We start from the raw sequence: 15,273 nt of genomic DNA, 5'->3' as shown, positions 1-15,273 counted from the left end.
ATTACCCCTTACCGACGCTAGATGGCATCACACACAAGTGTCATGGACGCCAGATCAGGCTACTGGGCTATCAAGCTCACAGAAGAGTCATCTAAGCTCACAACTTTCAACACACCATTTGGACGCTACAGGTTCCGTCGCCTGCCTTTTGGGATTATCTCAGCCCAAGACAAGTTTCAGCGAAAGATCGACGAGGTGTACGAAGGCCTCGACGGAGTCGTGGCAATTGTGGACGACATCCTTGTCTATGGTCGAACCAAAGAGGAACACGACAGAAACCTCAACGCGATGCTGCAAAGGTCCCGCGAGAGAGGAGTCCGGCTCAACCCCGAGAAGAGCACAGTCGGCGCTACAGAGGTCAGCTACTTTGGACATCTTCTCACAGCGAATGGAATCAAGCCAGATCCGCAGAAGATCTCAGCCATAAAGGAAATGGAGCCACCAAGGAACCGCGCAGAGAAGGAAACAGTGCTTGGCATGGTCAACTACTTAGCCAAGTTCGCACCCAGCCTCTCCAATGCTAATGCACCTCTGCGTCAGCTGCTAAAGCAGTCCAGTGAGTTCCCCTGGGACAACCAACACGACATCGCTTTCCAGAAAGTGAAAGACTTGATCACGAGAGAACCAGGACCAATCCTTGCCTACTACGACCCCAACAAAGAGCTCAGACTCCAGGTGGATGCGTCAAAGTATGGACTAGGGGCAGTGCTACTGCAAGAAGGAAAACCCATCGGCTACGCTTCCAAATCTCTCACAGACTGTGAAATCAACTACGCTCAAATCGAAAAGGAGCTGTATGCCATTCTGTTCGGATGTAAGCGTTTCCATCAGTATGTCTATGGACGACAAGTCATTGTGGAATCAGACCACAAGCCCCTCGAGTAAATCATGAGGAAACCGTTAGCCGCAGCCCTGCCAAGGCTACAGAGAATGATCCTTCAACTACAAAAATACGACTTCACAATCACTCACCGTCCAGGCAAAGACATCCCTGTCGCAGACACACTCTCCAGGAAGTTTCTTACCTACAAGGACAGCAGCCTCAGTGAAGGCATGGACATGCAGGTGCACACTGTGTACTTACCAGTTAGTGACACAAAACTGAAGGAGATCCGAGCAGAAACAGAAAAAGACACACAACTCACACAGCTGAGGAAAGTCATACAGTCAGGATGGCCTGAGGAGAGGAGAAAATGCCCTCAGAGCGTCTCAGAGTTCTGGAACCATCGTGACGAACTATCACAGATCAACGGAATCATTTTCAAAGGAGAGAAAATCATCATTCCTACCAGTCTCAGAGAAGAGATTTTGACAAAGATCCATGCTGGACACATGGGCATGGAAAAGTGCAAACAGAGAGCACGGGACATTTTGTTTTGGCCCGGAATGTGCAAACAAATAGAGGACATGGTTGGTAAATGCCTCACCTGTCTTGAACGACGCCCCTCAAACACCAAAGAGCCAATGTTACCTCACCGTATCCTAGACCGACCCTGGCAGGTCGTGGCAACCGATCTGTTCACGTGGAACAACGAGGACTACATTATAACAGTGGACTATTACAGCAGATACTTCGAACTCGACAAGCTTCACAGCACCACATCTGCAGCTGTGATACACAAGCTGAAAGCAGCCTTTGCCAGGCATGGCATTGTAGAGACTTTAATATCTGACAATGGGCCCTGTTACAAATCAAATGAGTTTGAATCCTTCACAAAAGCATGGGAGTTCACACACGTCACCACAAGCCCACATTACCCTCAAAGTAATGGCCTTGCTGAAAAATCTGTGCAGATCGCTAAATCACTCATGGACAAAGCAAAAGCAGACAAGAGAGACCCCTACCTCAGTCTCCTTGAATACCGCAACACTCCAGTTGACAACTTCAAATCACCAGCCCAGCTGTTGATGAGCCGCAGACTTCGCTCAATCCTTCCCAGCACCAACCAGCAGCTGCAACCTGAGGTCGTCACTACAAGGAAATGCATGCAAAACGTGCACAGAGGCAACAACAGCAAAAGCGATACTACGACAGGTCAGCCAGACCACTGCCACCACTGAACGACGGAGAGTCAGTTAGAATCCAGGAGCATGGCAACTGGAAGCCAGCAGTCGTCATCCAACCAGCTGACACTGAACGTTCATATCACGTTCGCACCGCAGAAGGAGCGGTGTACCGCCGCAATCGTCGTCACCTACTGAACACAAAAGAACAACACACTGACGAGATGAACTGTTCCCCTGAAAGAGAACGGGATGGACTAAACACAGACACAACACAACATACACAATACTTACCTGCAACACCACAAGAACTGTTGACTGACACAGAAGCATGCTCAGCTTCATATCACACAAGGTCAGGAAGAGAGGTCAAGCCTAGAGCTGTCCTAGACCTGTGAAATGTCAAAGGGTGTAGGCGGATCGCTGCCCTAAAAGAGTTTCCAGACTGTAAACTTGTTATTGAAAGTTAACTTGAAATGCTTTGGTATGGTATTTGTTTGATATGTTGAGATGTCATTGCTACAGTGAAAAGCTGAGTTGCTGAGAAATATTTGTTCTAAAAGTAACAGTATGCTGAATCATTGTTTGTCTGTTATGTTGATGCAGTTGGTGCAGTTTAAATGGTTACTTACCTCGAGTTCAAACTACAGAGCATATATTCAAAAGAAACGCTTTATTGTTCTACATATTTTTCTTTTTTTTTAAAGAAGGGGGATGTAATATTCATATGTGTCAGCATACTGAATTGTAATTGGATGCATTATACTGTCATATCATACTGTGCTATGATTGGTTAAGACCACCCAGGTGGTGAGGTCATTCTAAAGACGATCATGGCCAGAGACACATGGACATGCCAGTTATAGCTAGTTAATAAAGAGCTACGTTTATAAATATCCTGTCGTCCTGCATTTTATTATTTTGTAGAAAGCATACAAAACAAGACAAGGTTGTAACTGACTGTTCTGTGCAAGCTCTGAGAACGTGCCTTGGAATACCGTCCGGCCTCACAGCCTTGCGAGTGTTGACCTGATTAGCGAGATCACTCAGTCCTCTGGATTGGTGGGGGCCCTCATGCATGGCTCTGTGTTGTTTTTGTCGAAGTGTTCATTAAATGCATTGAGTTCTTCTGGTAGAGAGGCATCATTGGGCAGATCATGGCTGGGCCTTCCTTTGTAATCCTTAATGGACTATAGCCCCTGCCACATGCGGCGGGTGTCGGAGTCTGTGTAATACAATTCCAGCTTGTTCCTATATTGTCCTTTTGCTTGTTTGATGGCTCTGTGGAGATCGTAGCGGGACTTCTTGTACTTGTTTGTGTCCTCAGCCATAGCCTCTGGGTTGGCTGCGATAGCCCTGTGCGCGGTAAACCTTTCGTTTAGTTTAGTGCCAACATCTGTGTTAAACCAGGGCTTTTGATTGGGGAAGCAGCAAATCTTGTAGACAGGAAGCAGGAGTATAGAGTCATGATCTGATTTTCCAAAGGGGGGACGAGGAAGGGCCTTGTATGCTTGTTTGTGGATAGAGTAACAATGGTCAAGGACTTTATCGCCCCTAGTGGAGAAAGAGATGTGTTGATGGAAATAACCAACCCAGATACAGGTTTCTGTGATTATATTAGTTATTAATACCAATTATTATACACAACATACAGAACATTTGCAAATGGTAATGGTTCAGACAAGGAAGTGTAAAAAAAAGGGTTATTATGGACCACATGAACCTCTTCCCCTCCCACCTCCCACCTCCCACAATCCCAGATCCCCAGCCAGCGCCCAGATTCAGGTTTCTGAGGGTTTGTAAAAGGTATAGTCATGAGAGTACATTGCACACTGCTATGTCAGAGCACCTATTATTCTATATAGTTGAAAGATACATGTATGCATGACACAAACTAGGAGAGTTTAGGAGATGTTTCAGAGATAGAAATGTTTGACTACTGCAAATGTTCAATGTGTTGTGATAATTGCGTTGTTTGCTCTATAACCTGTTAATTCATATGCCTTGCGACCGTGATATAAGGCCTAAAGGCAGAGACAATAAGAAGAGACAGTGGCAGAATAAATTCAACCTCACCCTTGTTTCATCACAAAACCGGATAGCAACCTCTGTCCAGTGAAGTCCACAAAGCATATTGCATGTACAGTAACAGACAGTTAGATGACCTACAGCATGGTCAAAGGTTTTGAGAATGACACAAATACTAATTTTCACAAAGTCTACTGCCTCAGTTTTGATGATGGCAATTTGCATATACTCCAGAATGTCATGAAGAGTGAACAGATGAATTGCAATTAATTGCAAAGTCCCTCTTTACCATGAAAATGAACTTAATCCCCAAAACATTTCCACTGCATTTCAGCCCTGCCACAAAAGAACCAGCATGTCAGTGATTCTTTCGTTAACACAGGTGAGAGTGTTGACGAGGACAAGGCTGGAGATCACTCTGTCATGCTGATTGAGTTAGAATAACAGACTGGAAGCTTTAAAAGGAGGGTGGTGCTTGAAATCCTTGTTCTTCCTCTGTTAACCATGGTTACCTGCAAGGAAACACATGCCGTCATCATTGCTTTACACAAAAAGGGTTTCACAGGCAAGGATATTGCTGCTAGTAAGATTGCACCTAAATCAACCATTTATTGGATCATCAAGAACTTCAAGGAGAGAGGTTCAATTGTTGTGAAGAAGGCGTCAGGGCACCCAAGAAAGTCCAGCAAGCGCCAGGACCGTCTCCTAAAGTTGATTCAGCTGCGGGATCGGGGCACCACCAGTGCAGAGCTTGCTCAGGAATGGCAGCAGGCAGGTGTGAGTGCATCTGCACAGTGAGGCGAAGACTTTTGGAGGATGGCCTGATGTCAAGAAGGGCAGCAAAGAAGCCACTTCTCTCCAGGAAAAACATCAGGGACAGACGGATATTCTGCAAAAGTTAAAGTCATTTCTCTGATGAATCCCCTTTCCGATTGTTTGGGGCATCCGGAAAACACCTTGTCCGGAGAAGACAAGGTGAGCTCTACCATCAGTCCTGTGTCATGCCAACAGTAAAGCAGCCTGAGACCATTCATGTGTGGGGTTGCTTCTCAGCCAAGGGAGTGGGCTCACTCACAATTTTGCCTAAGAACACAGCCATGAATAAAGAATGGTACCAACACATCCTCCGAGAGTAACTTCTCCCAACCATCCAAGAACAGTTTGGTGACGACCAATGCCTTTTCTAGCATGATGGAGCACCTTTCCATAAGGCAAAAGTGATAACTAAGTGGCTCGGGGAACAAAACATTGACATTTTGGGTCCATGGCCAGGAAACTCCCCAGACATTAATCCCATTGAGAACTTGTGGTCGATCCTCTCAGGCCAGGGGCATAACAATGTATGAATTAATGGTTGGATCAGAATTGCCGTTATAATCATTGGCCAGTACGGAGAATTCAGTAAAACCACAAGTCCAAATCCCTATCTCCAACCATGGCTAATTTAGGAAAGGGCCAAATTTAGCTTGCTAGCTAGCTAGCCACCGGAGGATAACAACACAACGAGATGCAACAGTTCAAGTGTTTCTGTCAATGACGCATGCTCTCAATGGGATTTGATAGGAGTGACTCCAAAAACCAAGCTGGCTTCCCTTGACACTTTTTTTGGTGCACCGGGACCATTCACAGTTGAGCTTGCTTAGTTTAGCTTAACGCTGATTGGCTAATTTCTTATACTTTTTTTGTCAAGGGAGGCCAAATACTCGCTGGCTTCCCTTGCCTTCAATGCTACAGGTGGCAACAATGTCATACTCGTTTGGACCAGACAGCATCAGATAGATGGCCTACATATATATATATATATATGTAGAGAGACAGAGGGGTGCTGTTTCGCTCGCTCGGATGCTTTCTCCTGTGATATACAGCCTCTTGCGAATTGAAGGATAATTATGTAACACAGAGAGATGAAAGATAAATTATTGTACGTTTTGTATTTTTTTATTGTAAAATTTTTGGGGGACGCCTGGCTTCCCTTGGCATCCATGAATACATGCCACTGCAGTGAATGCAGTCTCCGCTAACATGGGAACATTGCCTTTACATTTCTATTGCGCTTTCGTGCAGCCCTTCAGTACTATGGATTGAATCAAGCCCTTAGACTACCTTGCCAAAAGGTTGAAGATAGTCAACATGAGAAGATTTCACTAACTGGGTGAATGTGTTAGGAGGAGTATTAGGCAGATAACCTCAGGTAATTTGTTTTGCAATCATTCACTGAGTATCATATCACAATTTACAGTGCTTTCCGAACGTATTCATACCCCTTGACTTGTTCCCCATTTTGTTGTGTTACAGCCTGAATTCAAAATGGATTCAATTGTTGTTGTTTTCTCACCCATCTACACACAGTTCCCTATAATGACAAAGTGAAAACATGTTTTTCGAATATTTGGCACATTTATTGAAAATGAAATACAGAAATATCTCATTTACATAAGTATTCACACCCGTTTGCTATGACACCCCAAATTGAGCTCAGGTGCATCTAATTTCCTTTGATCATCCTTGAGATGTCACTACTACTTGATTGGAGTCCACCTGTGGCCAATTCAATTGTTTGGACATGATTTGGAACGAAATATACATGTCTATAAGGTCCCACAGCTGACAGTATATGTCCGAGCAGAAACTATACCATGAAGTCCAAGGAACTGTCCATAGATCTCCGAGATATAATTGTGATGAGGCATATATCTGGGGAAGGGTATAACACCATTTCTAGAGTGTTGAAAGTTTCCAAGAGCACAGTGATCTAGTATGGAACTACCCAGACACTGCCTAGAACTGACCGTCTGACCAAACTGAGAAACCGTGCAAGAAGGACCTTGGTCAGGGAAGTGACCAAGAACCCAATGATCACTCTGACAGAACTACAGAGTTCTTTGGCTGAGATGGGAGAACCTGACAGAAAGACAACAGTCTCTACAGCACTTCACCAATCTGGGCTTTATGGGAGAGTGGCCAGACAGAAGACACTCCTGATATAAAGTCACATGACAGCACACCTGGAGTTTGCAAAGTAGCACGTGAAAGACTCTGAGATCAGAAGGCAAAAGATTCTGTGGTCTAATAAGACAAAAATGTATATATTTGGCCTTAATGGAGAAAACCAGGCACAGCTCATCACCCCGTCTAACACCATCCCTACCGTGAATTATGGTGGTGGCAGCATCATGCTATGGAGATGGTAAAGACTGGGAGTCTGGTAAAGATAGAGAGAACAATGAATGGAGCCAAATACAGGCAAATCCTTGATGATAACCTGCTTCAGAGTGCAAACGACCTTATACTGGGGCAAATATTTACATTCCAAAAGGACAATGACCCCAAGCATACAGCCAAAGCAATGCTGGAATGGCTTCAAAACAAGAATGTGAAAGTCCTTGAGTGGCCCAGCCAAAGCACAGACTTAAAAATCTGTGGAACGACTTGAAGATTGCTGTTTACTGCCGCTCCCCATGTAACTTAACAGATCTTGAGAAAATCTGAAGGAAGAATGGGAGAAAATCCCCAAATCCAGATGTGCAAAACTGATAAAGACATACCCAAGATGACTCAAAGCTGTAATTGTCACCAAAGGTGCTTCTAAAAAGTATTCACTCAGGGGTGTAAATAGTTATGTAAATGTGATATTTCTGTATTTCATTTTCAATAAATTCGTTAACATCTAAAACATGTTTTCACTTTGTCATTATGGGGTATTGTATGTAGATGGATGAGATGTATTTTTTAAAATCCATTTTGAATTCAGGCTGTAACACAACAAAATGTGTAATAATTCAAGGGGTATGAATACTTTTTGAAAGCACTGTACATATCAACAACTTACAGATCCCACTGGGCACAAACTGGTTGAATCACCGTTGTTTCAACGTAATTTGTTTAAGTATTGTGACGTGGAATCTACCTGTAAAATACATTGGATTTGCCAAAAATCAACTTCATTTGTTGATTTGAGGTGGGAATTTAAACCAACACCTCCTACCGGAAATTGATTTACATATAGCTATCCCTTTGGTCACCCATCCAGGGTTTTAACCAAGCCAATGCCTGCTTAGCTATGATATTTGTCACTGACTATTACGTGAGAATGATTGTTGAGAAATCTCCACTTAAAAAATAGATAGATTCACTGTTGCTATCAAAGTCATTTTAAAGGGTAGGTTTAACAGAGTAAATCAAACTTAACCATACTTTATTCATGTAATCATATTTCATCAACGTTGCTATTTAGGCCTATAGCATTTGTGAAAAGTCATCAACCGCTATTGTGTCAATTTAACCCAGGATAAAAATGAAATTGACAATTCTTATAGGCCTAGGGTTTCAAGCATTTAATTCCAGTTTGTCGACAACTTAATAACGAATGTGTTGGATTCACATCTCCATCTCAAACAAAATAATAGGACTAAGCCGTTAGCACAGATCTCATTCAAATGTTGATATCTGGTTGCTCTGACAACCAAATGCAATTCAGTATCACTTTTGCATTACAGTAAATAGCCTATTAACTTGTCGACAACAAGTATTTTGGATTTACTTCTCCATCTCAACCAAAAATCTATAGGACTGAGCCAGTGGCACAAATGAAACTAGCTAAGCAGTAGATACATCTCCTTCATATGTTGATATTTTGTTGTGTATACAACCAAACACAATTCAATATTACTTTGTAATACAATAGCCTAAAGTGAAGGCAATCTTACAAATGTTTGTAAGTCCCATTAATAGAAATCCCATGCAGCCATGTTTACAAGTTCGAACACTGGAATGTGAGCAGGGCCAGCTCCAGGCAGAAGCGACATAAGCCATCACTTAGTGCCCCCTGACCCAATTATTATTATTATTATTATTATTATTATTATTATTAATATTATTATTATTATTATTAATATTGTAATTGTATTTTTCTCTTCGCCCCATTGCTAAATGTTTAGAACTGCAGAAAATGTGCTTTAAACGTACATGTTTCTCTCCACTTCAAGAAGGGGGACACTAAAAAGTTTTGCCCGCTTGGGCCCCCAAAAGGCTAGAGCCAGCCCTGAATGTGAGATGTAATCTACACCTTGATAAAGATGATACAAATCCTCATTATTTGTTGAATGACTTTTCAATTTGACCGTAATTATTTATATTTAGCCTACGTTTACTCGTTCTGGACTTCTAACAAGAGTGGGGCGTGTGGCTTTGTGACAATGATCAAAAGAGCAGCTGGTCACCGATTTGACAGCTCCAACGCAGTTCCACCTCCAACACTGCCAAAACATCTCTATGCGGGTATCTGCTATCGCCAGTTAACGCCTTGATCTGATTGAATCTAGGCCTTAACAAATTAAATAAACCGATGCATAACAACTAATATCTCTGCGATGATTTAGGTTCTATGACATTCAGAGGCTGAGATTTCACAAGTCATAAATCGTTTTTTTGACTTTACTTTGCATGGGAAATCTGTTGCCATCAATTGAGCTTTTCACTTACTGAAAACTGCACAAAAAACATAATGCATTTGGCTACTTTGATAGTGCCAGGTGTTCTGAATAAGATATTATATTGGCTCATATTACAATATTAAAACATATTTGGTTGGGAGAATAACATCAAATATGGGTTAGACTAGATTTGTTTCATAACTATTTTCATGAAATAGCATACCCAACAATAGATGTCATGTTAAACTAAGTAGAATTGCAGGAACTTAGTTTAAAAACCGAAATGCCAGGGCCAAATGTTTGGTCCTAGTCTGCCCGTGCTTGCGCCATGTACTTTTAATGCAATCTCAACTGCAATTCAGCTCATTTGGTTGTGCTATTAGATGAAGCACAGTGATAACACATTCAGTTGTACAAATACACAAAATATTTGAACTTTGTGCTAAATGGTTGAAAGTGCAGTTATAACACATTTAGGTGACAACCAAACCAAAAATTTGAATTTGATTGTGTTTTTGGATGGTTGAAAGCATAGTGATAACACATTGGGAATTCAACAAACTTTTGGCTGTCTTTTTGAGTGGGTGAATATAGGTTAGAATCTCATTGATCAACATCTCAACCAAACATCACCCTATGCTGACAATTTACCTACAAAGGTTAAATGTTACTTTTTTGTTACATATTCTAATTAGACCATGTTGACTTAAAGGCAATAGCTATATATAGTGCAACATCTCCACCAATGTCACAATAATCCATTCTACTGCAAATCATTAACATGAGAACATAACTGCTGCAATGCTCTTTGGCTTTAACCAAATGCAAATCAACTTTTCCACATACAAAATATGGGACTGAAATGGCAACTTCTGGAGCATGATAAAAAAAAATCTGCAAGAAATGCTCTGGTTATATGGAAATATGCAAACAAGCAACAGCTTGTTCTTGCACGTTGCAGATGTCAAGTACCCTGCCAAGGTGTTCAGGGAAAAGAACAGTACTTTAATCCCTTCTGGGGTGGGTTTTCATGGGGTACGACGCACGGAGTAATGACTGATCCAATTGGTGCTGTAAAGTGGTAAAAGGAAGGGGAAACTACTTTTGTCGGTCCTGCAGACTCCTACAGTAGATGTAAAATGCATAAAGTTGAGTGAAACTTAGGACAATGGTACCTGAGTCTATGCACAAAAACTATGAAGCAACAATGGAATATTGCGTTTAAGGAAAAGGACAGGAGATTTTCTTGCCAGATATCAGTGTGTGAGACAAAGACAGGTCTTTTCGGTGAGAATGTTGTCTGGGTGTCAAGCGAAATATCATATTGTACCGTGAAGTTTATTTGCAACTTGTTGTCTTGGTAACATAACAGGTAGAGGTAAATAGCCATTCAGTGTGTCAATCTATATGCTCAGGAAACACGACAAAGCTCACCTGTCACAGCATGTCAAAGTTATACTGTGTGTTGACTGATTAATAGAAGACGCTTTTACAGGTGAGGAATTCCATCTGTTTATGGGTTTGTGTACTTTTATATGTTTGTGTGAGTGCCTGCAAGCACCCTGCAGGCAAACACCATATATAGAGTGAGATGGGGGAGAGTGGAGTTGCACAACACTAGTATATTTTCAATATTTGCACATCAACACATACAGTACATATCTATCTATCCTCTTCCATCTCCTTCTGCATCCTAGTGTCTGCCTGCAGGGTGTCAAAGTGGGTGGAGGAGCCCTGTCCTACATGAGGTAATACCTCCCTGTATTCCTCCCTTCTCTATTCCTCCCTTCTGCCTCTCCCACCCATGTCCTCCTCCCACCCTCCCTCCCTCCTTCTGCCCTGTGCAGCATAAAAAGGGAACAGTGGCTGGGCCGTGCACCACATTCTCTCTCCTCATCCCAGGCAGGCAGACTCCCTCTCAGCAGCCATGTCCTTCTCCAGATCTAGCATGTCCTACAGCAGCAGTGGTGGTGGAGGCGGAGGTGGCACCATGTCCATGAGGTCTGGAGGTGGTGGTGGAATGGGTATGGGCATGGGCTCCTCCCGCTTCTCCTCGATGGGTGGTGGTGGCGGTGGAGGAGGCCATGTCACTGCCATGAGGGCCGGCAGTGTGTATGGAGGTGCAGGAGGATCTGGGGTGCGCATCTCTAGCTCCTCGTTCGGTTCCGGTGGCGGCGGCGGCGGTGGTGGTTATGGTTTCGGCATGGGAGGGGGTGGCGGCGGCGGTGGTGGTTATGGTTTCGGCATGGGAGGGGGTGGTGGTGGCGGCGGTGGAGCCGACTTTAATGTGTCGGCCAACGAGAAGGCCACAATGCAGAACCTGAATGACCGCCTGTCCACCTACTTGGAGAAGGTGCGCTTGCTGGAGGCGGCCAACAGCGAGCTGGAGCTGAAGATCCGTCAGTTCATGGAGAGCAAGACCTCCCCCAGCGCTCGCGACTACTCTGGCTTCTACGCTACTATCGCCGACCTGCAGGACAAGGTATGTGACATGTCTCCTAAATGGCAAGAGCACTCAATGATGACATCACAGCATGTCAAAACAATGGTAATGTCTGTTAGAGAGTACAGGTACATGGTGTACACATCATCAGCTTGTTTTTCCAACAAGTTACTAAGAGTGGTATGAATATGAATATTGGACAATGCAAAAGTATATACATTTGTTATAATTGATTCAACCAAGATATTGCACCAAAGATAGATGCAAAGACAGTATGCATATTTGCAGCTGAAGGATTGAAAATAAAGCAGATCATTGAAGCCAATCCTTCCTCTCTCTTAAGAGCCCCCTAGGCGATTGCTAAAGGTGCAATTTGTTTCTTTGTGTCATGCTTTACAATGTTCACAAACACAACAGGTTCCCTGTAATGCTTCTATGAGCTATAATTTACAGTGCAGCTGAAACTCAGAACTCAGTGATTACAGTGTGGTTTCACAGTTTGTGCGTACTGCATTTGAGTGAAATTCTATGCATGCCCCATCCTGAAATGTTTTGCCATCCTGCACCTCTCAGATCCAGGCTGCCACCTGCTTGAATGGAAGCATCTATCTCAGCATCGACAACTCAAAGCTCGCTGCAGATGACTTCAGAACCAAGTAAGTATATCCAACACCATCCACATATACAGTACACTGCTGGTTCATTCCATAAACCAAATGGAATACTTCCAAATCTGTAAACACCCTGAAACTGTTTTCTTTAATTAAATGTTCTATTTAATCTATAAAAAAAGGAAAGAAAATGACATTACCCTTCACTTCCATCATAACCACACCCTCCCAACAGACATATCAGAAGCCTGGTGTTACTTTCTGTTATTTTCCCAAAACTCAATGGAATACTAGAATCTATAAACCCCCTGCGATTCTCACAGAGGAACACATTCAGGCAGTTCTTTGTCCTAAAATCTCTCAATTTCTCAGGTTTGAGAACGAGCTGGCCATGCGTCAGTCGGTAGAGGCGGACATCGCCGGGCTGAAGAGGATGCTGGACGAGCTGACCCTGGCTAGATCTGACCTGGAGATGCAGATCGAGGGGCTGAAGGAGGAGCTCATCTATCTCAAAAAGAACCATGAGGAGGTGTGTGTGGGCTGATGGAACATATACATACAGTCCCTTAATGTATTACATCTATTGACCATGTCAACCTGCTATGGGTCTTCATTAGAACAACATTGCTGTTTTTCAAGCACATCTGTATCAAGCAATGGTGTTCACATTTATAATGAAGACAGAGGGCAGGTCAAGTTGTTACCGTCAGGCAGAGGTTAGTCACTTCTTAATCGTTTAAACTCACCTCTATGTGTTTCTCCACAGGAGCTGCTGGCCATGAGGACGCAGATGACTGGACAGATCAACGTGGAGGTGGACGCAGCACCACAGGAGGACCTGAGCAGAGTCATGGCTGAGATCCGTGAGCAGTACGAGGCCGTTAGTGCCAAGAACCAGCGCGACCTGGAGTCCTGGTTCCAGACCAAGGTAGAACCTCTAGAACCTCTAAACTATGTTCATGGTGTAGATGTTCCTTTAGTTCTAGTTGGTAACGTTGTCACATTCTATCATGAGTTGAAATGTTGTTTTGTTCCTGTGATGACTGACTACTTATTGTGTTTTACAGACAGAGACGTTGAACAAGGAGGTGGCGTCCAGCACAGAGGTTCTCCAGACCTCCAAGTCAGAGATCTCAGAGATCCGTCGCACACTGCAGGGCCTGGAGATCGAACTGCAGTCACAGCTCAGCATGGTGAGCCGTAATTACTAACATCTGACCAAAGACCACAGTTTAGGGGGCATTACTTACACAACTTTCTACATATTTCTTCAATAATCAACATTTGACTCTTTCATCATTCTCTTTACGAAACCTCAAGTATCTCACTTTCACCTGGTCTCGTCCACTATCACTCAAGTTGTTATAGCCAGGCACCACTACATTACTATAGCTAACCTCTACCTGCCTACACATTCAATTACTAGAGCTAACCTTTTCAGTATGACAGTAAACATTCCAAATTCCAAACCTACTCCCACTGTTTTTGACCCATCATCTCTATCTCTCCCGGCAAATAGAAAGGCTCCCTGGAGAACACGCTGGCGGAGACGGAGGGTCGTTACTCCATGCAGCTGGGACGCCTCCAGAGCCAAGTGACCAGTCTGGAGGGGCAGCTAATGTCTCTCCGCAGCGACATGGAACGCCAGGGCCAGGAGTACAAGATGCTGCTGGACATCAAGACACGCCTGGAGATGGAGATCGCTGAGTACAGGAGGCTGCTGGACGGAGAGGCTAGCGGGTAAGGCAGGATGCGATTGGACAGAGGGAGGCCAAGAAGACAGACAGGGATGTGGGAGGAGAGTGTTACATCTTTGTGGGTTGGGAAGAGGGGTGACATGGGACCTTGAAAGAAGTGAAAATGAATTGATTTTTCCTTCAACGTTTGCCTTTAAAAACAATGTTCATTTGAATTTGACCTTAGTATGAGCCATGGTTACTTTTGACATGAATCTACAGCTATGTGACCTTTAATAGATACGTATTATGATCATAGATCATAGCTGCTAACTATGCTAACCATGGGTTTCCCTTCCTCACAGTCTTGGCCTCAGCTCCTCGAAATCCGGCCTCAGCTCCTCGAAATCCAGCCTCAGCTCCTCCTCCTCCTCCTCCACCACACGCAAGGTGGTGATCGTCACAGAGGAAATGGTGGACGGCAAGGTTGTCTCTTCAAGTGAAACCAAACACACCTCATAAAGTCTGACACACACAGCGAGCACTGCAGCAAGCAACTGGTTAACCCCATAGAAATATAATTACTAGAATGGGTATAGGAAATGACAGTCCAGCACATGGAATATTGCTCCTCCTCAGTGCTTTATTCATGCAACCTAAAATACCACGTTTCAACTTATACAAAGTCTTCGTCAGATGAAATATCCCTATCTTTGTTGTCTGTGTTGTTTTGGGTGACAGGTAGCTTAGTGGTTAAGAGCGTTGTGCCAGTAACTGAAAGGTTGCTGGTTCTACTCCCCGAGCCGACTAGGTGAAAAATATGTCGATTTGCCCTTGAGCAAGGCACTTAACACTAATTGCTCCTGTAAGTTGCTCTGGATAAGAGCGTCTGCTAAATGACTTAAAAATGTTTAAAAAAAGAAATTGTTTAGGCCATCTCAGGTTAACTCTAGTTTAGGATGTGCATACCATCCTCCTATTCTTTCTAGAATGGCTAAAGCCCCTCAGACAACCATCATGGAACATTGACTTGAATGAGGATTTCATTTCTGGTAATTCTATTTCTATGGTTAACACCT

General features: G+C 43.5%; 1 protein-coding gene across 1 annotated transcript; it reads left to right on the top strand.

The window, feature by feature from the left end:
* The first annotated feature begins 11,334 nt into the window (after positions 1-11,334).
* Positions 11,335-15,008, top strand: LOC121556388 (keratin, type I cytoskeletal 13-like). The gene is made up of 7 exons (XM_045215450.1): positions 11,335-11,946; positions 12,481-12,563; positions 12,891-13,047; positions 13,285-13,446; positions 13,586-13,711; positions 14,038-14,258; positions 14,560-15,008. The coding sequence occupies exons 1-7, from the start codon at positions 11,392-11,394 to the stop codon at positions 14,714-14,716; spliced, it is 1,461 nt and encodes a 486-aa protein (XP_045071385.1). The 5' UTR covers positions 11,335-11,391; the 3' UTR covers positions 14,717-15,008.
* Positions 15,009-15,273: the final 265 nt, after the last annotated feature.

This window comes from Coregonus clupeaformis, unplaced genomic scaffold (assembly GCF_020615455.1).
Source record: "Coregonus clupeaformis isolate EN_2021a unplaced genomic scaffold, ASM2061545v1 scaf0443, whole genome shotgun sequence".
Lineage (NCBI taxonomy): Eukaryota > Metazoa > Chordata > Actinopteri > Salmoniformes > Salmonidae > Coregonus > Coregonus clupeaformis.
This window is presented reverse-complemented; position numbering and strand designations above follow the sequence as displayed.